The sequence below is a fragment of the Ixodes scapularis genome, unplaced genomic scaffold (assembly GCF_016920785.2).
Source record: "Ixodes scapularis isolate PalLabHiFi unplaced genomic scaffold, ASM1692078v2 PGA_scaffold1__304_contigs__length_218370807, whole genome shotgun sequence".
Taxonomy (NCBI): domain Eukaryota; kingdom Metazoa; phylum Arthropoda; class Arachnida; order Ixodida; family Ixodidae; genus Ixodes; species Ixodes scapularis.
This window is the reverse complement of record NW_024609846.1, coordinates 3,600,368-3,626,219: the sequence shown is the minus strand read 5'-3', so window position 1 is coordinate 3,626,219 and position 25,852 is coordinate 3,600,368. Positions and strand designations below refer to the sequence as shown.

General features: G+C 51.0%; 1 protein-coding gene across 2 annotated transcripts in view; it reads right to left on the bottom strand.

Annotated features, from left to right (window-relative positions):
- LOC8032139 (proline-rich protein 36) overlaps positions 1 to 25,852 on the bottom strand; it is a 207,448-nt gene that overhangs the window by 138,090 nt on the left and 43,506 nt on the right. For both annotated transcript variants that reach the window (XM_040499957.2, XM_042290618.1), the window contains 2 exons: positions 21,727 to 21,762; positions 6,537 to 6,563 (listed from right to left, as the gene is read on the bottom strand). In XM_040499957.2, the coding sequence (XP_040355891.1) occupies positions 6,537 to 6,563; positions 21,727 to 21,729 (30 nt within the window). In that variant the 5' untranslated portion in view covers positions 21,730 to 21,762. The remainder of the gene's footprint in view (positions 1 to 6,536; positions 6,564 to 21,726; positions 21,763 to 25,852) is intronic.

Sequence of the window (25,852 nt, the reverse complement as noted above, 5' to 3'; positions counted from 1 at the left end):
CGCGTATAAAATCCGCATTTTCGCCACCCAAATTGGAGACAAGAACGGCCTGGGTTAAGGGGCATTCTCACGGCCCCAAGTATTTTTGCCGTCAGCGGCCAAAACCTGACCCACAAAGTGGATTACGTATTCTGTCGTTTACAAAAAAAAAAAAAAAAAAAAAAAAAAAACAGTTTTACTCGCGCGTTTCCAAAGTCTCTCATCTTCGATCGTGAGTAATATTCTTATGGTACGGGAACAGCTCGACCAGCACGTATGAGTGATTGACCCATTCGAGATTCGTCCAGAGCGACAGATTCGGAGACACCGAATGTACTACACGCACGTGCGTGTAGTTGGCGTAATCTCGCTGTCAGCAGCACACGCTCGGCAGCGCACGCGGCTACATGCAGCGGCGAGGGGACGCGTCCCGTGGACGTCGCGGCACCGCTAAAAGGCAGGAGGAAATTACACGCACGCGTCCCGATGAAAATCGGCAGTGGTGTGCGGGGCAGCGCGTGCGTGTCTCCGAGCGACGATGGCGTGCCCGACCCACATTCTCCGGCGACGGACTGCCCGCCTCTCCGGCCCGGGGCAGCGCGATCGATCTGCGCACACAACCGTTCCCTCACAAATCACCCGGCTGCACGCCAAGAAAAATGTCGCTTTCCGCTTCTCCTTCCGAGAACAGCTTCGGACTGGAGATACCGGCAGGTTAAAGTGGAGAGAGCGACGGAAAGGAGGTGGAAGGAACGACCGAAACACGACGGTCGGCCGGGGAAGAACTTCAACGCGGCTCGAGGTTGTCGCTGTCCGCGGTTTTCGTGTCTGTTTGTCCGAAATACGAACAAAGAATGAGAATACTAACAATAAAATTAATCGTACGAAAAAGAAGACGAGGCGAAGCTACTTTTCGTACTGGGGATTCGATCGTCCCGAAGAGGAGCCGGCCATAGGAGCATTTCGTAGATAGTTTCTGCCGCCCTGCAATGCTAATTCGCCACCCGCTACGAGATTCAGAACTAGCGGACAGGGCAAGCGGCGCGCATGCGCGGTAGTGACCCCTTTGTTCCAGAGAGAGTAGCGCCGTGGGAAACACGGTCTACGAAAACCGATAACGAGGCACAAATGCGGCAAGTATATGGCACCATAAGAAAAGACCTCCTTCGCGGTGTTTCCGGGGAGCGACCGAGGAAGTCCCGTCGGAAGCGGAGTTCAGTCTGTCCCCCTCCGCCGAGGGCCCCGCAGTGTGGCCAGCCGAGTGCAGCTGTAGCCTCCACCATGGTAAGGAAAAACTAGCGCCACGAGGCGCTAGTGGCAGGAAGGCGAACATACGTCTGGTCGGAGATTAAAATTGGACTCGAAACACTGCCAGATGGCGCCACCACTGCCGTTGGCGTGCGCCGTGCGCCCTCCTCCTCCTCCTCCCCCCCCCTCCCCCGGTTTTCTTTTTTTTTTTTTTTTTTTTTTTTTTTCTGGTTTGTTTGCTAGACTGGTGCCGCGCCGGCCGCTGTGAGCGGCCAGCACGGCACCGGTCTAGCAGACGAGCCGCGCGCGATACACTTCACAACAACTGCGCTTCACGTGATAATACCAGTGCAATCAAACAGAAACAGTACGTTCATTGAAATGCATTTTTTTATTGAACCCCATTCAAATGAGTTGCGGTATTTCAAACCCGTATCTACAAACTCCGTTGGCAGTCCACCGCCCTCAAAGGGGAATCAAAAACTGTAGTAGGCACTAAACACAGTAAAGTTGTTAAATATGTAAAACGAAACTAATTACTTCAACGTACAAACTAAGAAAAAAGCACTTATCATCGAATTATCTAAATGGCTCTATAAACAACTCCCACAAACTAAACTAGCTTCTGAATACCCAAACAAACAAATCAACCCCGAAATAAAGGAAAAGGCTTGCAGCTGAGCTGCATAAGAATAAACGATAAATAAACCATAAACAAACTCGCTAATAGGCAATGCAATTAAGAAAGAAAGAAAACAACTACTGTTTTGGAGTGACTACATCTCTGACGGGTCCATATCACAAGAGCGAATGACATTTTAGCGAACGGCGACATTTGAGCGAATGGTCGTTTTAGCGAATAACGGGGGCGCGCGTTAACCCATCCGCCGCGCTGCGCTTTACGCCGCTTCGCGGCGACAGTCTGCGGCAACTCATTACAAAAATATGAACTCACTTGGCCCACCCGAAAACGCCGCTTCGCGGCGTCCGACTATTCGCTAAAGTGTCGTTCGATGAAACGTGGGCGTTCGCTAAAACGTCATTCGATCAAGTGAGTGCCTCCCATCTCTGACTGTAGGTGCTTTATCGGTACTCTATCCTAACATATAAACACGAAGCTGTCAAATTAACTGAAGATTGCTCTGACAGCAACTCACCCAGAGGAGCAAGTCCTTGCAGCAACGGATTCGTAACAAGAACGGTGGGGCACGCGTTTTTCCACAAACGAATCTTCCTACAACTTGCAAACACCGTAGCGCCGAAGCGCTCGCTGCACAAACAACGCTGGCGCAGCTTGCTCGTCGGCAAGCCGGGCAGGCTTCCAAAGTCCTGGCGATTTGCATACGCAATCCATTTCGATGCTCTGATGGAAAAATCAAGTTCCGAACGCTGACAAAAAAAAAAAAAAATTGATATAGAGGTTCACCTGTCGTCTGTTGGAAAACGGAAGAATGAGCACTCCGAGTTACTTCGCCGCGCTGTAGACTCCGTAATACGCCGTCATGAGGCACGCAAAACACTCGGCAGAATCTCTGTCAAATTAGAGACGTAGTACATCTCTAATTACTATAAGCGCGCATCAGCGTCGCACCGTACTTGCCGTAAAATCCGCACTTTCGATTTTAGCACGCGCGGAACGGTTTGAAAGCTTGGAGTGACGAGCGAGCGCAAACTGGCGCAAACAAAACAAAAAAGACAAAAACGGTCGTTTCCCTTCGCTCTTACTGATTGGTCGGAAGAGCCCGGAGTGCTTCGCTTTCGGTAGCGAAGATCATATACACGTCGCCTGCGCTGAAAATCATAGCGGCGAATATGAGCATAACAGTTTGGTCGGAGTCGGCTGGGTAGACCTACGAATCTGCTCTTTGGATGGACGTACGAGAGAGAAGCCAGCGACGCGGCGCCCCTATCGGCCCACCCGGGAACTCCGGAGCTGCATTCGGCTGGTGTGGCTGGTGTGGCCGGGTGTCACGACGACGGACAGCGAAGGCCGGGGAAGGGAGGGAGGAAGCGGGGGTCAATGCCAGAGCGCCCGAGCGTTGCCCGGGAACCGAGCGGCGCCGAGACGCCGGGCCCGTGTCTCCGGGGCGCTGCTGAATGCAGTTCGTCGAACCAATATCACCCAGGGACAAGGCCTGAGTATGACGTCATCGTCGGTGGACCCGCGACCAAGCGGCCAACGCCCTGAAGCGTGTTTCACATGCAGCGATTTTGGCCCTAAAGCGGCGCGATTTCTGCCGTCGCGGCGCTCGTGCCGCAGAATTGCTGGTGCTGGCCAGAGCGCCGCGACGGCAGAAATCGCGCCGCTCTAGGGCCAAAACCGCTGCATGTGAACTAGGCTTGAGGCTCCACGAGAGACGCGACAAAGCGGCAGGCGCGACCGTCTAGGCGTCATAACGTACGCCAGAGGTTCAACTGGCGCTAGTGTCTATGTGACTTCCGGGAGGCCAATTGAGGCAGACAGCAACCAGTTCGCGGTGACACCTAGATGGGTCTCCGACCAATCCCTTAGTCTTTCTGGGCGCAAGTAAAGATTAGGGAGTTTTCGTAGATCGTTTTCGCCGTCCCGCAAGGCCCTCCGCAACCCGCTACGATAGCGGGAACTCCACAGTCAAGGCTATCGGTGCGCAGGCGCAGTAGCAACTTCTTCGTTGCGGAACCCTTAGCGGAGGGGGCAGCGCGGTCTACGAAAACTTCCTATTGTCTATACTCAGTTGTGCATTCCTATGGGGAAACGTGCGTGCATTTTGTCTCCTCGCCGGGAAATAACACGAATAACTTTGGTCATTCGGGTTGTACCGAGTAGTATGTACCTTCATTAACATTACGAAAGTATAATTGCTTCACTTACAGCAGTTTTCGGCACCCGTGAACGATGTTAGACTTCTCTATATTTCAGGCCCAAACCTTTCTTCCACGGAAGGTGCGCGAAACAAGCGACTATTCTAAGCGAAATAACAATCGAAAGAAATGGAGAGTGTGTTCGAGGCTCGCCAACATTCCGGCGGCGCTTATATGTTGCTAATGCGCAGGCCCTGTCGCTATATGAAAATGCTTTACGAGCGGTTAAAAACATTCAAAACGTAATAAAGTACGTGAGCTACGAAAGGTGTCTCTTTTCATTATTTTCTACGCTTGGCAGCTTTTATGAGGCACTTGTGATCAAAGATTTCGAGCGTGCGGCTGATATTTTAAACGCAGAACAAGCATCTTCGTAGAGCAGAAATAATAAAGAGGTACTTATTGAAAATCGGACTTTATTACGTGGCCTTTAATTTATTTTCATCGCACACGCAGTGTTACTGCGTAGTTCTTGCCGCTTCTCTTAATTTTCCAGATGTCCTTCGTTGCTACGGCACGTATATGCCCCATGCTGGAAAGCGCCAACGTCATGTTCGCGGTAACAGTGTCCGACAGTGCACATAAATACGCGTAGGAAGCCCTGTTAGCGCCGTTTTCAATGCGATGAATCAAAAAGAAAAACGTCGTAACTGACCAAATGTTTCGTCTGCCTGACCGAGAAATGTTCCGAGCTACCTAGTATATACGTACGAATTATTCGGGATGTTTACACTTACAATCGAGCGCAAGGAGTAAATGCGCCAACTTTTTCCCATAGAAATGCATTACCGGAAGTCAGTGTTCGACTGGTCGCGGTCTGCTTCAATTTGGCACAGCACACTAGCGCCATTTGAACCTCTAGCGTACATTATAATACCGCTAGGGAGACGCACTGGCGGCAATGCAGACGCAAGGTGGCGCTGCGTACAACCACTGGTGATGACGTAGGCGGTTTTGGTCGAGCCCGGACCGAGGAGCCCGCAGCGCGCTCCAGTAATACGCGCCTGTATAGCGGTCGACCCGTCGACGGTACGGGCCCGCTCGAACAGACCATTCCGGAAAATCCCGGTAGACCTCGCGTGGCTATCCCACATTGTACTGCCCGGCTTGGGGAATTGTTCCGACGTTCCGCCCGGGCCGACTCGGACGCTTCGTGTGCCCATGGGAGCGGCACGATCGATCCATTCTCCCTTATTATCGCGCGTTCAAACAAACGGAAAATCAGGCGAACCTAAAGCAAGGTCGTCACGTATGCCCCGTTCTCTCAGACGTCCGCCTTCTTTGCGTCCTATTCCTGGGTAATGTTTCACGCGCCGTAGATAGGATAGTCGTAATGCTTCGAGCAGACGCCCGCCAAACAACACGCTGTCACTGCACCTTTCAGTTGCCTCGTGACTTCCTGAAACATTTAGCACCGGGAGGTATAGCTCCGTGGGAAGCACCGTCTTGTTTTCTCGACACGGGAAAAAAAACTTCAATATACAACAAATGCAAAAAAAAAAAAAGGACGTTGTATTATATGGGTTTATCTCCGACGCACACTCATTCAAATTCCGCAGCCCCTGGAACGAGTCTGAGGCCGAGCGTGGCGCGAAGGCGGTCGGCTGACGGGGCCACGCAAATGACGGCAGCGCATTTGCAAGTCAATGCCAAGAGGGCTCTTTTATCGCCCGAGACTAAACTCGACGCGGCGTGCGCCTGAATATAGAACAAAGAAAACCAAAACTGGTTAGGAGCCTCGCCGACGGAGGGCGCGCAACGCGCTCAAGTCTTCAATAACACGCCCATCAACTTGACACTCAGGGCTGTATACGGCGCGAGTTTAAAGGGAGTCGGCATAGCATCGTGATACACCGAAATCTCGGAAAACAGCGATAGAGAAGAGTTAGAAGAAGACGAACCAGGAAGACGGAGTTGCTTCGTTTTGCGTTCCATCTTTTTCCGTTTATCCGGTGCGACGTGAAAGGGGAATGTCCCTTCACAAGCTTTCTACAATAAAAAAACAAAAAAAAAACAACAAAAAACGTCGATTTTTATTGAAAAGTTACGGCTAGCAGCATTACGGTGACACGAACATAAGCAAGAGGCCCGATACACGTGCCCTAGCTATCTCGCGCTGTTGCACGTATACCCCAGCCTCTCGTATCTTCAAACTCGTGTAGGACACACACAGTGCTCGAACCCACGGTCTTCGCATTCTATTTTATTTCACCGCGAAAGATATACGCGGAGCCTATTCCAACACATCCGGAGGGGTCTGCGATCTACAAATACCGTTTCGCAAGCGATCTACACGGCGAGACTCGTGAATCTGTCCAGAGTCAGACTACCTCCAACGAGATTTGCCTTCTCGCCACAGAAGCTCCCGTGTACGGATTCAGTTGGTCCGGCACCGAACCCTGGGTCCTCCGAAGGTTGTCCGCAAAGTCCGTGAAGCGGCGGGGAAGGAAATGGCGAAGCGTACTCACCCTTTCGCTGTCACTTTCACTATCGCACTGAAAAAGAGAGGAAAAACACGGATCAGGTCACGGCACCTCTACACGAAGTTCATCGATCGGCTCTCGTCTGCGCATGTTTACATATTGGATCAATGCGACGTCGACAAGCGTGCTATGCCTCCTTCCTTCCGTATGAGCGCTCTGGCGGGTCCGAAGGGACATTAACACGGGCGCAAAGATTGCAGTGCAAGGTCATGGTGCATTCACTGCGCACTGGAAAATGCATATTGATTATATTGTGAGCAAAGCTATTCGCACTGCTTTAGAAGGAATTTGATTTTGGCACTATAGTGAAGTACGATTGTTAGCTTATACACCCTTTATTCGTTCAAAGCTAGAATATGCTAGCATTATTCAGAGTCCCTGGCAGTATTATTTAATACAAAAAATTTAGCCCGTTCAGAATAGGGCCTGTCGTTTTATTTTTAGAGATTATTCGTTCGCGTCTAGTGTGGCAACATTAAAGTCCGAGGCTGGCCTCGATCACTTATGCAATAAGCGCAAACTGTCGCGGCTAACTTTTATCCACCGAATGCGTTATTATTATTTATACCTTAAAATGGAAAGGGAACATTTTGGCGGACTTCCGCATAGTTCAGCTAAAAATTAAACTGACAAAAGGAACTTGACTACGTGCACCTCCTCCGCATCGGATCTTTCCTAGGCACGACCACCAGCATAAAGTCAGGCTATACCCTTAAGTCGCACGAAACGGCTTTCCGAGCCTCCCTCGATGTTGGCCATTCATGAATGGAATGAGCTCTCTGAAAATGTCGTAAGCATACAAGATTGTGCACACCTTAGGAGTGGATCTGTGGAATTACCCAAGTCCTTTCGATTTCACCTGCTCGTTTGGCGTGTAGCTGCTATGTATACATTTGTGTATAAGCGTGCGCGATATGGCACATCCTGTTTTCTACGTCGAGTGTTTTTGTCTTTTTTGCTACGATGTTTCCATGCATTCTATTCCCCCCTCATGTAATAATGCCTTCGGGCGCTTTGAGCGTAAAATAAATGAAATGAGTTTAGCCGCGGTTAACACCCGCACTGAAGGACGACGAACCCTGTAACTGTTCGATTGGCCCCCCTTGACCCGTAGCCTTGGCTGCACTCTGACTTTAGTTAAAACAGACTATCACATATAGTCTGTTGCAGGGTAGGGAAAGCGGGACAAGCTCTCTTTCCACTTGAGCAGAGCGAAGGCCGGAGAGGAGGTGAGTCCCTCCTCGCTTCCTCTTCGGCGTTCGCTCTGCAGATGTGGAAAGAGGTAAGAAAGCAGGACGAGCTCCTCGTCCAGCTTTCTTACCCTGCACCAACAACAGCACGCTGTTTACAAGCACAGTGATGAAAGTGGGATTCAACGTTTTATAGCAGGTTTCGCATAGCAGGCAAAAATGCTTTGGAGCAGCCACTGACGCTTTACGAGCAGATGTCAACACCTGTTTGCTCATACCGCGGAAAAATTAAAAAGTGGTTGCATCTTCTAATAAAACACAAACATCTTTTTTTTTCTTTATTTATTTCTTTTTTTTTTTTTTAGAGTAGAAGGCCCTGATTCTGTCTTATCATATAGTAGCCGGAATTCCACTATTTCGCTTCCCCCCCCCCCCTTTTTTTTTTCGCGAATGTTGGTTTTTTGCAATGCCGACATCGTCCGAAAATCTAAACGATGACGGGGCCAACGCGGTTGGCGAGCAATCGCTATACTTCGTGTCATCTTGAGCCAAAGTGCAGTCGACGCTATGAGTCAATGGTATACAAATCAATCGCAGTCTACTTGGTTAATGGCTAATCATAGAATTAATCGCGAATTAAAATAGTGATGAACACTGGTTAATAAAAAGCCAATGGGACCAATGAATAAATCGCGGCATAAGAGCATTCGTCATCTTTCTGTATACGTGTTCTTTCATCAGCTACACCAATCAAGTGCAGAGAATGCCCCGTGACTTGCGCTATTAGTGTGTGCGTTAGAGGTTGTATGTGTTCGAGCCTCCGATTGTGCTCTGGCATAGGATGAAACGAACCACACGGCGAGTAGAGATGCTGTAAAATGCATATTTGCACCATTTTCCATTCCTTCTTTAATTTATATCCGCCAACCATATTTGTTTGCTTCGTTTAAGCCCATCACGGCGCAGGTATAGCACAATGATTTTTTTTATTTAATTGCCATTTTAGCGTCAGATGTAGAAGACTTTTGTTTATGGCGCAATTCGGCACAAATGGCGCAGCACTTCTATCAATGCGAACAAGCGCGCGTTTGCCCACGTCATCTGCAGGCACTGCGCGTGCGCAAAAACCCGATTCGCGTAAGATGGAGCGTCTACGCATGGCGCAGTGCCCACAGCAGAGCCCAGTTGAGTTGGTGTATAGACCTGTTTCGTTTACTCTCGTCCACAGCCACTTAATAGGCGTATCCGGTATGGGCGACGAAAAAATAATAAAAATTTCAACCTGTACACCTTTTCTGCGAGTGCACCGCCATCTTGAATCGATGTCACTTGCAGTATGGGCGAAGACACTGTTTTGCCTTTGCCACGCCAATAGAAGGCACTTGTCTCCCCTTTATTTTTTTACTAGTTACGGGTTGAAACGTTTTGGTATTTTTTCGTCGCCCATACCGGATACGCCTATTAGGTGGCTGGGGACGAGAGTACACAGAAAAGGTCTACATATAGTAAAAAGTAAAGGGGAGGTAAAACCAAAATGGGTGACGGTTACGCTTATCTCCCAAACGTATTCTATTGGCGTGGTGACGGGAAAACGATGTTTTCGCCCATACTGGAAGTCACGATATTTCAAGATAGCGGCGCCCTTGTGGAAATGGTCAATATGGAGCATTCGGTTTCTGTACGTCAGGGAACCGAGAAAAGAACGCGGTAAGAGACTCGGGGATATATTGATCACGAGGCCTACACATGTCAGCTTCGAGATGTCGCAGAGTCGTTACAGTCGCCGATCTAGTTTGAAATGAGGTACCGCAGTGTAAGGGATCAACCAACCAACCGAAAACTGTTCAAAGCGGGACTGCGTACCGATTAAAATATATAGTCGATTAGTCCCTCGAAAGAGCTCGGTCGATTCAAGTATGGATCAAATATCGAGTCACTTATCGATGACGTCCAGGGCTAAACCATGTTTGCGTGCATTTTTTTTTTATCAAACTAAAAATAACGCAAAACAAAAACAAGAAAAAAAAGCTGCTGCAAGTATAATAAGACAACGAAAGGTACAGTGCACCCTAAACGTAAGGCCGCCACTGCGTTTCCAAACATTGAGCTCGTGTCGGCTACTTACTGTTGAATATGTCACCGAATACATTCGGGATGCCTTCTCAGGACAAGATAGAAATCGGGAACCCAAACCTTCTTCAGATAGTTCAATCGGCCGCCGCAGGGGCCGATTGAGGCGCACTGTCCGTGTCCTACAAAACATATTTCCTTCCGCCTTTTACCAAGGGGCACATTTTGTTCTTTTCCTGTCCGCAAGCGTGGAAATCGGTAATGGCAAACTCGACATGGCCGCAAAGACCATGTCGACACAAGCACATGAGGATCATGAGTGACGTTTCAACAGTACTCCAGTTCGAGAGTTATTCGCAGCAAAGTGCCCAAGAAAGCTACGATGAAGTTCCAGTGCCCTTCACAACACTGCACGCAACTCGGAAAGCGGAGGACACTAACGCGCAGCAAATATTCCCAGGGTGCAGGCGACAGAAGCGTCCCGACCGCATCAACGCCGTTGAGCCAGCCATGAACCGCTACCAGCAGTCGCCAGGCGCTTAACGCAGAGACGATACCGCGGGACAACCGTCGGCGACTTTTTAACGAGACGTCGACGGACCAGAACGAAGCAAGAAACGAAAAAAGAGAAGGACACGATCTCCTGTCAACGCAGACCACCCGAGCCGCAATATCCCGAGTGCAGGCAACCCGACTCGAGAACAGGAAAGGGAGTCGGCAATCCGACCGCGGACACAACCAAAGCCTAACCCCGGGAAAGGAAAGCCAAATACAAAGACCCGACACTGCACCCGGGGTTCCCGCACCGACCCGGGAGGGCTCCCTCGTTCCCCGCTCGGCCGCACTGGCGCCACCTGACGCCCACAACGAAGACAGCGCCAGTCTGCGCACGTATTCTTCCCTTTCTTCATCCCCTCCCTTTCCCGATAAAAAGAAGGAAGAAAGGAGAGGCAGCCAGGAAGATGGAAGCACAGGCGCAAATAATCATCAAATATCTTCGGGACCCCCGAAGTCTGTCCCGCCGCTACCGAGTGACTGACTGGCCGCGCCCGCCCGCACACACACACACACACACACACACACACACACACACACACACACACACACACACACACACACACACACACACACACACACACACACAAACACACACACACACGCACGCACACACACACACACAGCCGCACGCGCGCGTTCACATACATGAGCGCCGAACACAAAGAGCGACAAACTGCCAGGAAGGAAAATTGATTTCTGCCGCTCCTCCTCTCGCTTTTTTTTTTCTCCTTTCGTTCTCTCGATTATTTTTTTTTTTACATATTTATTTTTCTTCTTTATTTTTCCACCTCTTATCTCTGTTTCGCCGTGCTCCTCCGCCATATTACTTTTCCTTTCTATCCCTTTTTTTCTTCTTCCTCGTCCACGGGACTATGTGGAAAGGCGGCGCTAAAGCGGCGTTCAGTTTGCGAGAAATGGAATGAGGGGGAGGGACGGCTACATCGGGACCGCCAAAGAATGAGCCCGAAAAGAAGGGACCGCGATGGGCTAAGTGAACGATGAACGACGCGCCTAATAGAGAGATAGGAGCACCGCTCAGACCGACCAAGGCCGGGCAACTAACAAAGAAAGGGAAAAAAAGGAAATAGAAGAAAGTAAAAAAGAAAAGTTAGAAAAGACCGATAACGGTCGAGAAAAATGGGAAGCAAATACGAGGCATCCCTCCGTATATGAAAGTAAAGCGGCGGCCAGAGAAGATGATACGCCAGAATTGATAGGAGGAGGGGAGCGAAATAAAGATGACGCGAAGGATGAACGAGGGAAGAATGATGTCGACGCCGAACGAAAGTAACAAAAAGAGAGAACGAGCAAAAAGAAAGATGAAAGACGGCGAGAAAAACGGAGGAGATGGGATGGGGGAAAAAATAGAAGAGGTTTGACAATCAGAGCTTCGCCGATCGCTTGGTGGCGGCCGCCCCCTACCACATCCGGGGACCTCAATCGATGCAGGGGCATCGGACACGGGCAGCGCGTTGGGGGGGCAGATATCCCGCACACAAAGAAACGCGGCGGCGGAGGACTTGAAGGAGGAAACGGAGAAACGCCGGCATTAGGAAGGAGGCAAACACACGGAGGGTGTCTCGGTGCTGGAGGATGACAAATGGGCAAACGAGAGGCGACAGCCAGGACGAACAACACTCACTCGCCTCAAACCGGCGCGAGCCGCTCGGTCAACACGCCACACGGGGAGGCGGCTTCAACGCAGGGCACGAACCTGCCGCGCAAGAGCCGGAACTAACTCACGGTCCCAGCATGGGCCCTTGGCGTACTGCTCGCCCACCGGATGTCGTTGCTCGGGAATGTGGACTATGCCTTAGAAGACAAGTTCGCAACGAACACGTCGCACTGCTATTTTCATGCACTCGGGGGTTACCACGCCTATCCTTAACCAGCTCGCCTGCCTAACTGCTTTAACTTCAATGTTCATACATTATTTTCTTGCAGTCAGAACAAAGAAAGGACGTGCGCGACAAAACAAAGACGAAAAAAAAAACTGGGCAAATGTGGATTGTTAAAGGGAACTTGAAGCGGTTTTGTATCTGAGGAAACACTCTGAAACCGTCATTTCACCTCCAGCATCTCAAATATACAAAAAAAAAAAAAAAAAAAAAAAAATATATATATATATATATATATATATATATATATATATATATATTTTTTTTTTTTTTTTTTTTTTTTTTTTTTTTATGGGAGTTGCAGAAAGTCATTTCTCAAGGTACCGCTGAAAGCCCCTTCCCGGAGCGTGAGGTCACAAAAGGAGTTTTCGGAATCTCCCCTCTCGCACACCTTCAGCCTTTATCAAAGATATGCACGCGCACCCTCCCTAATTTAAAAGAGCTAGAATTGAAAAAAAAAGAAAAGTAATAATAAGCACCCGGCTGCCGAAGTATCCTCTTCTGACGTCACACGACTCGTCGGAGGTTTTTCGGGTTTTCTCGCGTTTAGAGACAACTTCGGGGAACACGAACGTGATATTCAGATTCACGGATTTACGCTAGAGTCAACAGCTATCTCATTTTTTAGAGAAGTTTTACAGCTTCTCTTTAACCTGATTGACATAGTGCAATTTCGCAATTGCAACGTCGCTCGTGCGAAAAAAAAAAAAAAAAGAAGTTTGGGGAAAGCTGCTAATTTGACGTCTCAGCGGCAAATTCGAATTAGTTTTGCATAATTAATTTTTTTTTAGCAAAGATAAACACATGGCTCCAATTAGAAACGTGGCCAGCGTCAGGGAAACAAGCTTAACTCGTAAATGTTCGAAAGACTCGGAGCGCGAGGGAAAGGTGGTGGTGGGCAAAATATACCGCTCGTGCTAAGGCACAAGGCTAACAAAGCGAACATGTACGCACACACACACACACAAAAATAAGAATAACAGCGCAGGCGCGCCATTGGATGCATGTCTTGAATTTCCCAAAACGAAGCTAGCGCTCAATCTTTCTAGGTTGACTGACCTAGTAGTTTTCGATAGTGCTCATTAAGTTCCTAAAGGGGAACTGTCTGTCTATTTTCCCTCATTAAACATACAACTGCGAAAATTTAAAGAAGGATGCTTCGTATACCTAGGTACACGGGCTCCTTGACACACGGTGTACCTATCTCCTTTCGGTGCGATGATCAACTTTTAGACGAACATTTTGGTCTACGTTCGGTGAAGCACTCGCTATTATACATCGTATTTGACCGTGACCGCAACACCTCTCGGGCTGGAAAACCAACTCTACCCCGGGATGCGAGAGAAAAGTATTAAACTCACCGCACCAAATGCATCGGCATTTGGTGCGTTGTACGTTCTCCACCACCAAGCAAGCGTCGTAATAACACTCCAAACGGGACCTTTATAAACGCTCATGAACCAGGTAAATTTTCCAACTCGCCGACCAACCAAACGCGCTAAAAAAAAAAAAAAAAAAAAAAAAAACCGGCACAGTTGCATTTGTATCGACTTCATAAATTGCCGCGTTGACACGCCGCGCTCAGGTACACAAAACACGGCCTCAACCGCCACAATTTTTTTCTTTCTTTAATGCCGTAGCATTAAAATGTGTGCTTGTTTACTACCTCTTTGCTGAACAGGTCTCCTTGTTTATCGGTGTGCGAGGAGTCGCGTGCGCGCTGATCGAGGGCGACTTCACTCATGTCCCCCTTCGGGTGAACCGCGGCGGTCGCTACGAAATGCCACCAGCCGCTGAAGCCAATCCAACGCCGTCCGAGCGCCACGTGACCATCGGAAGGGGCGCACCGACGCGGGGCGCCTGGTCGCGCGATCCAACGACAGCGCCGGATTCGCTGATATGGCACGTCGCGTTGCCTGCGGTCCGTCGTACATTGAAGCGGAGTTATCGGCCGATCGGCACACGCACAAGCGAGGGGAGGGGGCCTCTCGAAACGGCACGTCGCCCCGGCGCTGGAAACAATAAAACCGGGAGAAACGGACGTGAGAATAATAAATAGGGCCAGTCTCTCCCTACGGGGGCTGCCGCCGGCATAACAAATGACTGCCCTCGCCGAGCTCTTGTTTATGACCGCCGGGGCACGTCGTGTACGACACCCAAGTCGGCGCGCGCCTGAGGGGGAGAGACAGCCAACGAGCTTGAGTCTTATCTTAGAGCGGTAAACCGGAACCCACTGCCTGCAGCGGAAATGGCACCCCCCCGGTTGCCGCCATCTTGCCTGTTTGCCACATTAGTGATCACGTGACGTTAAGATGGCTGCGCCCAGAGGTGGGCCAGATCAGATTGGCCAGATCGTGGTCAGCAGATGGGCACTCTGGGGCTGCGTTCGAATCTTACTCGAATGACGCCGAGTTATTCCGGCGGATCAAGTCACGTGACAAGAAATATGCAGCAACGCTGGGCGCGGGTAGGTTTTCGAACGCAACGGGTACGAGAAATTCACCCAGGAAAGAGATAGAAGCTGCGTTCGATTTACTTGCACCTCCTGCAGCGGTGCAGAAAAATGTGGGGCGGTGTACTTCCGATCGTATCTCAATACATATACCGGAAGTAGACTGCCCTACACTTTTCTGCACCGGCGGAGGAGGTGCAAGCAAATCGAACGCAGCTTTTATCTCACTCCTGGGTGAAGTTCTCGTACCCGTTGCGTTCGAAAACCTACCCGCGTCCAGCGTCGCTGCATCTGTCTTGTCACGTGACTTGATCCGCCGGAATAACTCGGCGCCATTTGAGTAAGATTCGAACGCAGCCTCAGAGTGCCCATCTGCTGACCACGATCTGGCCAATCTGATCTGGCCCACCTCTGGGCGCAGCCATCTTAACGTCACGTGATCACTAATGTGGCAAACAGGCAAGATGGCGGCAACCGGGGGGGTGCCATTTTTGACCGCTGGTTTACCGCTCTAAGTTTACTCAAGCTCGTTGGAGACAGCACGTGTTGGCGGGCTGCGAGCTCGTGTCAAAGCGCGTACTTGCTCCGATGCGGCGATGTTTGCCGAGCGTTGCAGTGACAGCGCGACTGCTCGGCGGCCCGATTTGCTGGCTTGTTTAGCAGACCACCCACCAATCCACCGCCGTCGCGTTGGATACAAAAAAGATATCCAAAAGCGCCCTCCCCCCCCCCCCTTTTTTTCTCTTCTCTCTTTTCTTTTTCCACTTTATATGAATGTAACGAGTAATTGTTGGGGATAATCCGCATAGAAAAAGTACGCAAATTTCGTTACAAATGACATCACTCTAAAAGCGCAACTTCACAGAGTAGGTACGGGGCTTACAAGTCGGGGTGGCTTACTCTGAGATACCACTACGAGTCACCACGACAACAAAAGAGACGTAACGCTCGGATGCCATGGCAATTCAAAGTCTTATCTCGACGTAAACGTAACCGAGCGCTACTGTGTGAATCGGTCTCTTCCCGCGTTACTTGTACCGCGTTATTTGGTCCGTGAGGGGAGACGTCTTTGTCGTATGCTGCACCAAATGACAGGCGCCACCTCGGCGATATGTTCGAGACCCACTGTAACGGCGACGGAGCCTGGCTAGAGCTCGAAACGAATTGAATAATATCGAGAGATCGGCTTGTGGCCAAATTTTAGTGCACGAAAACCAACGCACTAAACGACTAAGAACAAGCGCAGCAACGATACTCGATCACGCTCAATTTCTCAAAAATAAAGCTACCGTGCTTAACATTAAAAAATTAAAAAATTCGAAGTCGTGTTTGCAGAGGGTTGAAGAACCTTAAATAGCGCCGCAATTAATCGGGTTTTATCGCAAGCTGATCCGTTTTCGGCTTTTGAACGCCAAGCTTTCCGCGTACAATTTACGAAACGGAGGCAAGGCGACGACACAGGCCGTCACCTCGTGGACGAGCGAGTCGTTTCATCGGCGCTCCTACGCCCGGAAAGACCAGTTAGCCTGACTCTTTTATACGTTCGACGTCGCGCTTTCGAAAGGTCTCGCTCGAGGAGATAAACGGGGCGGGAACTAACGCTCCACGCCCGTCGACGCATTAGGCTATCCAAAACTACGAGTGAGAAGAAGATAGCTGGCAGAGAAGGGACAGGAGGGAGCGAGCCATGAAACCGGAGGTCTCTAATGCTGCGGAGATCTACGAAGAGACAAGTAGGTATCTCGCTGCCTGCTACACTTGACAAGCGATCTGGCAGCAGAAGCTTCGCAACGTCGGCTTAGAGACGAACGAGCCTTTTCGAAGCCCGACACGAAGAAGGAAGAGACCCGAGTGGATGGAAGCCCATTCCGACCGGGCAGGACTCCGAGCCCGAAGCGGCTTTCATTCATCCATTCGTCGGCGGCGGCGGAGCGGGGGGGCGCCGCGCGCGGAGGAGGAAAAGGGCGTTTGAGAGAGGGGGAGGTTTTAATTCGATAATCTGCGCCTCATTAGCTGTAACGAGCTAAATGTCCGCCGGGCGCCGCTCGTGCGGATTCCTCGCGCCCCACTTGGCAGCGTGTTGCGGCCGCCAACTGGAAATGAGGCGCGCCGTCGCGCCACTGCCGCGTCGTGGCACGCTCCGGAGCGCGCGACGCTTTCTCGTTTGTTTCGCAAGCAGGCTCGGCGAAACGCCGCTACCCCGAAAACGACGACTGCCGCTTCGGCCGAAAGAATTCGCGCGGCTGAGTGGCGCACTTCGTTTATGCGTTAGTGCTGTCGCCCGCCTACAGTCGGTGACAGTTTAAGAGTTCGGAGAAAACTCCTCCCACCTCTTCCCACTTTAGCAGACAGAACGCTGAAGAGGAAGTCAGGTGGGAGGAGCTTCCCCTTTCATCTGTCACGGACCATTAGCAACCCTGCAGTTTCAGGGATTCCGTCGCGGTGCTCTATACGGTTGCTTTCGTCTCAGTGGGTGCCACTGGGACCGGATGCTCTGTTCAAACTGTGCTTGGGCAGTATTGCTTCTGGTTACTTTGTGCGCCCCCGTACGGTATTCTTTTTAACGTATAAAGGCGACTCGCTAAGCTCGGAACTCGTGGTGATGTGCGGCGTCATGCAATGCCTGCGTGTAACGGGGTTTGTAGAGAAGAAGCATAGAGCGGAACTTCCTCGATGGAGGCGTTAGGAAGCATGGAGGCCAGCTAATCACCCGGCTCGCATAGCCTAAACTACGCAAACTTAAATCACGAATGATTGAAATCTCTACAAAATGAGACAAGAACCAGCGTCGAATGCGCATATCGTTGACTATCATAGGCCCCGAGGAAATTTAGCGCGAGCTGAGAGTTTTGCTGACGTTCGTGCTGACGAGCGCGTACGATTTTACGTTAGTTTTCCACAGGGCGTTGCACATAACTCAATGGAGTAGCGAGAGACTCCGAGGCACCAGATCAAACAGTGGATGGGGAATAGCTACCTGATCACAACACCGCGCATCCTCGGGCGTTCTTTCGAGATCGGCGCTTAGGCCTGGCCAAACAGACAGTGCCTCGACGCGCTGACAAAGCGGCCGCAGCTGGGGCCAGAAGGAACCGCGACTCGCGTCTTGGCTCGGAGTCAGGACAAACACGGGGGGCGCCCGCACATGAACAGGCGTGCGGGGGCAACGAACGGACGCTGCTCCGAATGGCGATCGCTTCCCTTATACCCCGGCGGTATCGGCGCCGAGATAACATGCATCCTCCCAGGATCGACCTAAAGAAGAAGGATTCGCGGCTTGTGGCCCGGGGGGGGGGGGGGGGGGGGGGGGGGGGGGGAGCTGGATAACAGGCAGGTTTCCTCGTCTTATATTTTAAAATGTAAAGCATGGAATGTTTTTCTACTGTAATCGCCGTAACATTGGGCGTCAAGAAAAGAAAGAAAGAAAAGCGTTTGAAAAGAGCAGTTGGTCATCTGCCAAGCTCATTTCGCATCTCGGTCCATCTGCGTCGCCGCGTTTTGTCAAGAACACGCTTCCGCGTTGCGTGTCGACACGATCTGCCTCCAGCTGCGTCACCAGCAGCGCCGGGGAATACTTGGATCCCAGCTCGGCTTGGCATCCGAAAAAGGACTGCCAACTTTTCAGTACGAAGATTAAAACCTATCAGGAATCTCTTCTGATGATGCCTCTTCGCACGATGATGCTCGTGCGAAGCTCGGAACAAACAACTATCGGAATGACGCCGGTGAAGAGTCAGTGCTGCTCGCGGCGGTTGTCCCGCGAGGTGCACCGGACGAGGTCCATAAAATAAACTGTCCCCGAACCAGCTATTATTATCCGTCCAACACGACCCCGGAGGTGTAGCAACAGACTCCGGGGCGCCTAGGCACACCTCGTTCCCGAGGGTGGGGGCTCCCAGCGTTCCTGCCCAGCCCCAGGCGAGCACGCGGAAGCGAACCGCTCACTCGGGGCCCCATCGCCCGGCAATCGATCAGAAGCGGGCGACAGCAATGGGCCGCCGGGACGCGACAGGGATCGAAACAAAGCCAAATTATAGGCTCGGGCAGGACACCGAATGCACGGGGAGAGGTGCCTCGAGTGGGCAATAGCCCTTTCCTTCACGGTGAGCGCAACCGGCTGCTGCGAAAACAACGGCCCACTGGGAAAAAAACTGTGAACTTTGTGTGGCAACTGGAAAGGTCGAGCTAGACCTAAAGAAAGAAAGAAAGCAAAACAACGGGACGAAAAAAAAAAACAAACAAAGTTGGTAAGCAGGAGGAATCGAAAGAAGCGAGTGGCCGAAGGAGAGTGGACACGGATGTGGAAAGGGGGAGGGCTAAGCGTCGGAGGGAGAACTCGTCTGATCGATCACGTCGGGCGCCAGATTATGGCCGGATTTACAAGGTCTTAAAAATCCCTTTCACGGGTTACCCCTTCTTGCAGCAGTTTGTCTCTCTTTCTTTCTCTTTGCACCCCCCCCCCCCCCCCCCATCTCTTTCTCTCTCTCTCTCCCTCGTTCCTGCTCACAGGATTTCTCAATCTCGCTCTCCCGGACACACGTAATTTCCCGTTCGGGTTTTTTATGCGGTTCGGCCGCCAACCCCAGACTCCATCGATTGCTCGGCACCGGAAGTGGGTCTCTCTGACGTCGCTTCCGGACCAGGAGGAGGGCGGGGGCAGACGCGAGAACAAGACGACGTCCGCAACGCCACACAAAAGGGAGTTTTCGTAGACCGCGCTGACCCCTCCACTAAGCGTTCCGCAACGAAGAAGTTGCTACTGCGCCTGCGCGCCGATAGCCTTGACTGTGGAGTTCCCGCTATCGTAGCGGGTTGCGGAGGGCCTTGCGGGACGGCGAAGACGATCTACGAAAATTCCCTAAAGAGTGAACTCACGCAGGCTGCGCAGTCGACTTCGAGAGCAGCACCGTGCCTTGAAGAGGAATTGGCGAAAGCGGCTTTTTGAGTCTTGGTTCATCCAACGCACAAAGGAAAACGTCAGTCGTTCTTTCGGCTTCCTACCCAGCGGCTACGCCTCGGGACTGCGTGACGTCAGCAAAGACCCGTAGTTTACTGTTTATAGAACTTCCGGTAAGAGTCCCTATTTTTCGCTTCAAGCTCGCGGAGACAGGGGACAGGGCATCTCCGCTAAACCCGCCTATGTCGCTCCGGTTCTTCAACCTCAGGTGGTGGTGGGAAACCGGAACTCCGTGCATCTACGCTTTACTCAACCCACCACGTCACTGGCCGGTCAATGTGCGCGCCTAGATTGTTTACAAAAAAAAAACGGACACAAAAAAAAAAAAAAAAAAAAAAAAAAAAAAAAAATTAGCCATCTTGCTCTGATTTGTTCCGCAAGGAAAGGTCGTTCCCGAACCGGGCTCGCAGTGTGGCTCCCTTTCCTTCAGTCACGTGCTATGAAGACGCAGAACATCTGAGAAGTGATAAGACGCCTGTGAATCATGAAACCGCAATTGGACAATCAGCGAAACACCCAACAAGCGCCAATTTAAAAGAAGCCCGTTTCGATCTGGATGAGTATCGCACCGGCGTGCGGTCGTGTATCACTACTGCGTGGTGCACGGTAAAGACCCCGGGCTAGCGGTTGTACTGCACTGGCTAAATTGCTCATCTACAGCTGGGAGACAACTCGCTCGATGAGGCAGACTAAGTTCCAGGCTGTATAAACATACACAGAACTCTATTGCACGTGATGTCTCGGGGAGTCAAACGATCCACGTGACCCCTGGGAACTCTCGGTGTTTCTGGTCTAACCGCCCTCCGTCCGGTCCTCTGCTCTACGTTTCACTTTGTGCGTCTGAAGAAACGCGTGACTCTGTAACGACACATTTTCACGGTGGTGTCTTGACTCAATAATATAGCAATTAGCGCGAAAACCCAAAAATAGTGGTTGACCGAAAAATTCGGTTGCACGCGACTTTTCTGATTTCTTGAAGGATTCAAGAATCGAGACCACTTATTCTTTTCAACTGCGTGAAAAAAAGACCCCCCCATTAAAATCTGGCAAATGAACGTCGCACGTAGTTTATCTAAAGTATTATATACGATAAACGAACTGCGGCAATTCCAGAAACCGTATGCTCGGCCAGGAGTACTCTAAGAAAAAGCCCGTGCGTCTACTTTCCCGCACAACACTCGGGGAGCCAATCACCGCTACTCAAGGAGGCAGCTCAGAGAATGAGGATGCCGAGAAATATGTTTAGACCGAAAAACGCGGTCTGAGTTGTGACATTAAGCAATGCAAGCGTGACGTATTGCGTTTCCTGGTCTAAACGTATGTTTCGGCATCGTCATTTGCTAAGCTGCCTCCGTAAATTGCGGTGATTGGCTCTCCGAGTGTTGTGCGGAAAAGTAGACGCATGGGCTTTTCTTAGAGTGTTGTCGATGCGTTTTAGCGTGCATCACTTTAGACCTACAGCAGCAACTTCGCAAGTAGCTTTTTTTTTTTTTTTTTTTTTTTTTTTTTTCGTTGGGTACTTTTTTATGACCACCGCCAGCCGCGAAGCAGCACCCTACGAAGGTGCCTCTGTTTCCAAGTGGTTGCCCAACGCGTCACTTCCAAAACGCCGCCAGTAAAAAATGCACGTTTCTTGAAGACACATCAACGCCGGCTGAGCAAGCCCGGCTCAAGTCACAGCAGGATCCCACAGTGCGCCGTCGAAGCCAGTGTAAGAAATAAAATAGGGTGTTAGATAAATTAATCAACTTCAAAATCACTTTTGTGTGTGTGTGTGTGCGTGCGTGTGCGTGTGCGTGTGCGTGTGCGTGTGCGTGCGTGCGTGCGTGCGTGCGTGCGTGCGTGCGTGCGTGCGTGCGTGCGTGCGTGCGTGCGTGTGTGTGTGTGTGTGTGTGTGTGTGTGTGTGTGTGTGTGTGTGTGTGTGTGTGTGTGTGTGTGTGTGTGTGTGTGCGTGCGCGCGCGCGCGCGAATGCGCAGCGGGACGTTAAAAGATGTGCGACATCGCGGTAGCGAGGCAAGAAACAAAGAAGACAGGGTCGATGCACTCACCATATAGCCGCGTCCGGAACTCGACCGCGTACTGCACTGTAAGGAGGAGAAAAGCAGAGAATTAAAAAGATGAGCTTCCACTGGATAGTCTCGCACTCGCGTTTCGTCGAGAGGTCCAAATAAGCTTTGAAAAGAAGTTACGCTCGTTCCAGACCAACGTGGGACCACTGGATGGGCCAGGAACAGCAGATGTCAGAATGCTTGGGGAACAAAAATTATCAGCAAGTTTCAATTGAGTTTTTAATGTCATCTAACGAAATTCGTTGCTAATTTTCGTAAAGGGAGGCCAAAGCTGCAAACTTTCACTGCGAAGTGAGACCCAGGAAGTACTGGAAGACAGCTGCAATGCTGACACGTACCCATGTCAGGAACTAGAGCCTGCTTCACAGGCTGCTGCAGCCGCACTCTAAAAATAATCCGTGCGTCTCCTTTCTTGCACAACATTCGAAGAGCCAATCCCTGCAACTTACGGAGGCAGCTCAGCGAACGACGGTGGCGAAACATATGTTTACATAAAAAAAAGAAAGAAAGAAATCTGAGTTGTGACATTAATCAATGGAGAACGTCACGCTTGCATTGCTTAATGTGACAACTCAGACTGCGTTTTTTTGGTCTAAACATACGTTTCGGCATCGTCATTCGCTGAGCTGTGTCCGTAAGCTGCGGTGATTGGCTCTCCGAGTGTTGTGCGGGAAAGTAGACTCACAAGCGTGTTTTTTTTTTCTTCTTTTTTAGAGTGTGGTGTACGTACATGGCAACAGAGCAACATTCGAGAGGACCGCACGTGGAGAAAGAAATTGAAAGGTGCTGTCCCGCACACGGTGTTACCAACACCCCAAACCGTGGTGTCCCGAATGGAGACACTACGCGCTAAGAAATTTTACATCCTTAAGGGTGTAAGAAAACTGTTCCAAAGACTGGCATTTATTATTGTACCCTTTCAGCAGCATTATTTCAAGTCATACTCCATTCTTAACAGGAAAATAGCATGGTGTTGCATAGAACAACCATCATTTCCAAGAAAAAAAAAATGCGGGAAAAAAAAATCTTTGTTTTTGGCAGTACGCGAAGATGGGACCAGATGTACACGGTACCACAATTTCCGAGGTGATATTATTAACCGATGATTAATATGATGATTTTTGCCAATCGAAAATGCAAAGCAAACCAAAAAGCTTTAAATAAAAAAACGGCATTAACATTTTCTAGGTTAGAGACACGTGTATAACCATTTAAGGCAATTTCCCCAAGTCATAAAAAAAAAAAAAAAAAAAAAAAAAATCTCTACTGCTCATGCCGATCACGCACGATGGCCATCAGTCTCTTCCTTCACCGCTAGGCCGGCAGCGTAGTTGAAGCGACAAGCTCGCCGACCAACCAACCGCTTGCCTTTTATCACCTCACACCACTCTCTGCGCGTCGAAATGAGCGGAAGCGTGATCACATGTCGAAAGCCCTACGTACGACCGATCCAACGAGAACGTAGCTTCCACCGCAGCCTAAGGGGGGGCCACAGGCGGCCCAGTCCGTCGCCCGATGCGTGCAGACGGCATTCAGTCCCGCGCAACGCGACTCGGGGTGCAGCTGGGCGCAACGGGGGACAGCCCGTGCGCTCCCTTTGTCGCCTGGAGCAACAGGCGCGTACAATAAACCGAGTGTCGATTGCGCGACACGAGGCCCCGACAGCCGCACCTGCCGCCGCCGCGCCGGAGACGCCAGCGGCACATGCCGCCTGCGTCCCTGCAACGGAATACGGCAGCCACACGACGCTCACTGCGCGGAGGCACCGGCCGTGGGCTTCTGCGAGCGCTCTGACCGTGAAGGAAAGCACGTGCGAGACAGACGACTCAGAGTCAAAGGAAGAGACCTATTGCTAAAGCAGCCACGCATTAAGAAGCACGCACGGAACGTAGTTACATGCGCTGCGCTCGCTCGCCTTAACTGCATTAAAGACTTTAAACAAATCATAACAAAAATATGTTTGCACACGTGCGAACTGCCACTTGTTTTAGATTTTTGCTTTTAAAAAATGCTACTGCCAACGCCACCACGCGCAGCGTGTGTAACTGCGTTCCTTGCATGCTTCTTGATGCTTGGATAATTTAGCAATAGGTCTATTCTCGAAAAATGCGATAGAGTTTGGGCTAGGGAGCAGATCCGCGTGTATGCAGAGAGTTTGTTCAATGGGAGGCGCTGGCAGAGCCAGGAAGTGCACCAGACTCGGCAAGAGGGCTTGACATGCTCTCTTGACCAGCCAGAAGCCGAAAAGAATCCCCTAGCGGTGGTAGCGAGAAACAGTTTTGGTCGTTTTAATAGGGAGTTTTCGTAGACCGTTTTTGCCGTCCCGCAGCTCACTCCGCTACTCGCTACGATACCCGGAACTCAACAGCCAGGGCTATCGGCGCGCAGGCGCAGTAGCGGCTTCTTCGTTGCGGAGGGCTTAGCGGAGGGGAAAGCGCGGTCTACGAAAACTCCCGAATGAGCGCGGAAGAGTTAAATGTAGTAACCGTTTATGCTTGGAAACAGGGTGCACCTGATGTTTCGTTCATGGTCATGCAGAAAGACGTAAGAAACGAATGCGCCGCTCGAACTCTGCTCGGACAGAGTGGGACCGCTCGGACAGAGTGGGACCGCTCGGACGGCAGATTCCCGGCGATTGGCGTACAGATTATGTCGATCGTTCCGCTAGTCGCACTCTTCCACCATGTATTTGGATGACCGTGATTGAAACATCACGTGTACCATGCTTTCAGTCACCGAGAGTTACTCCGACGCACTTATCAAGTTTGTTTCTCGCGACCATCACCAGGGTATAGTTTCCGGCTTCTGGTTGGCCACATTCGAATTTCTGAAGACGCCCAGGAACACGCCCAGCCCGTTTTCGACCAATGGCGCCTCCTCATTTGTCTCCTTCCCAACGAATGGCCAAACAGTCCCCATTTACGGCTCTACTTGGGAGGTGTCCGCACGTGCACGTGTCAAACACAGTTGAGACGCAATCCAGCGTCTACCAGACGGAAGCGCGAACTGTCCGCGACGATGCTGGGGCACTGTTTCAAGTCGGCGGTTCGAGGGTAGTGGAATTTCCAAGACCGGAAGTTACGCAAGCTGCCAGAAGGGACCTCCACCCTGGCTAAAATCTTGGCCCAGTAACCGTTGGCGCCCGCGCGGCTGGTCAGCCAATCAACAACCACCGCTGTTCGAATCCCCTGCGAGTGCCGCCGTGTGCGCGTACAAGATTGGCCTCCCTCTCTCACTTTTCTCCCCTATTCTCTTCTTACAACGCCTACACACACACACACGAATGACCGCCCAGAGCTGAAATCCGTCGAGAACACGAGACGGCTTGGACGGCGTCTCCTTGCCACACTCTCAGAAAAAAAGGGTGTATGTGGGTGTATCGCGCACCCATACACCCCCCTTCGACTGGAGACACCCGGCAAGCGTAATCGCACTCCCATCACGCGAATCCTCCTCTCCCAAAGGAATCGGCGGGCGAGGCGAGAGTGTTGCCAGGTGCACCATTACACCCCCCCCCCCCCCCTTTTCCTTTTTCAAAAAGGGGAGAGGGAGTGCTATCAGGAGAGCGCAAGAAAACAAACAAAACGCGCGCGGTAATAGAGTAGAGCGTACGTCCTGATTAGCAGTCACTGGTTACACGTCATCCGACTGACAACCTATCGCGACAGCGATCGCGTTTCGCGCGTTATCTGGCCTTCGTGTTGCTAGGAGACTTGGCCTCCTCACCTCCTGCATTCCATCTCGGCGTGCTTCGGCGGCCATACTTTTGCTTCGGCTGGCGGGTGACATCGCCTTTGTTCAATTGCGCTATTTTGTTTTTTTAGAAGGTGGTTGGACAAAGCGGATCGTGTTCACGAAGCGATGCTTGGCACGTAGCTGCAGTCACAAACCAAGATGTGCGCGCCCGATAAAGGTAAGTCTGCCGTTTACATGCACGCAGCACTCGTTGGATGCTGCGTTTCGCGAGGCATGGGGCCTGCTAGCTGGGGACGTGCTTTCCTTTTTCCCTGTTTATATCAGAGTTTATTCGCTTTTGTATTTGTGGCATGTGTGCGCGGTAGCAGTGCCCGGTTCTCTGAGTGTACAAACGAGCACGACATCGCAG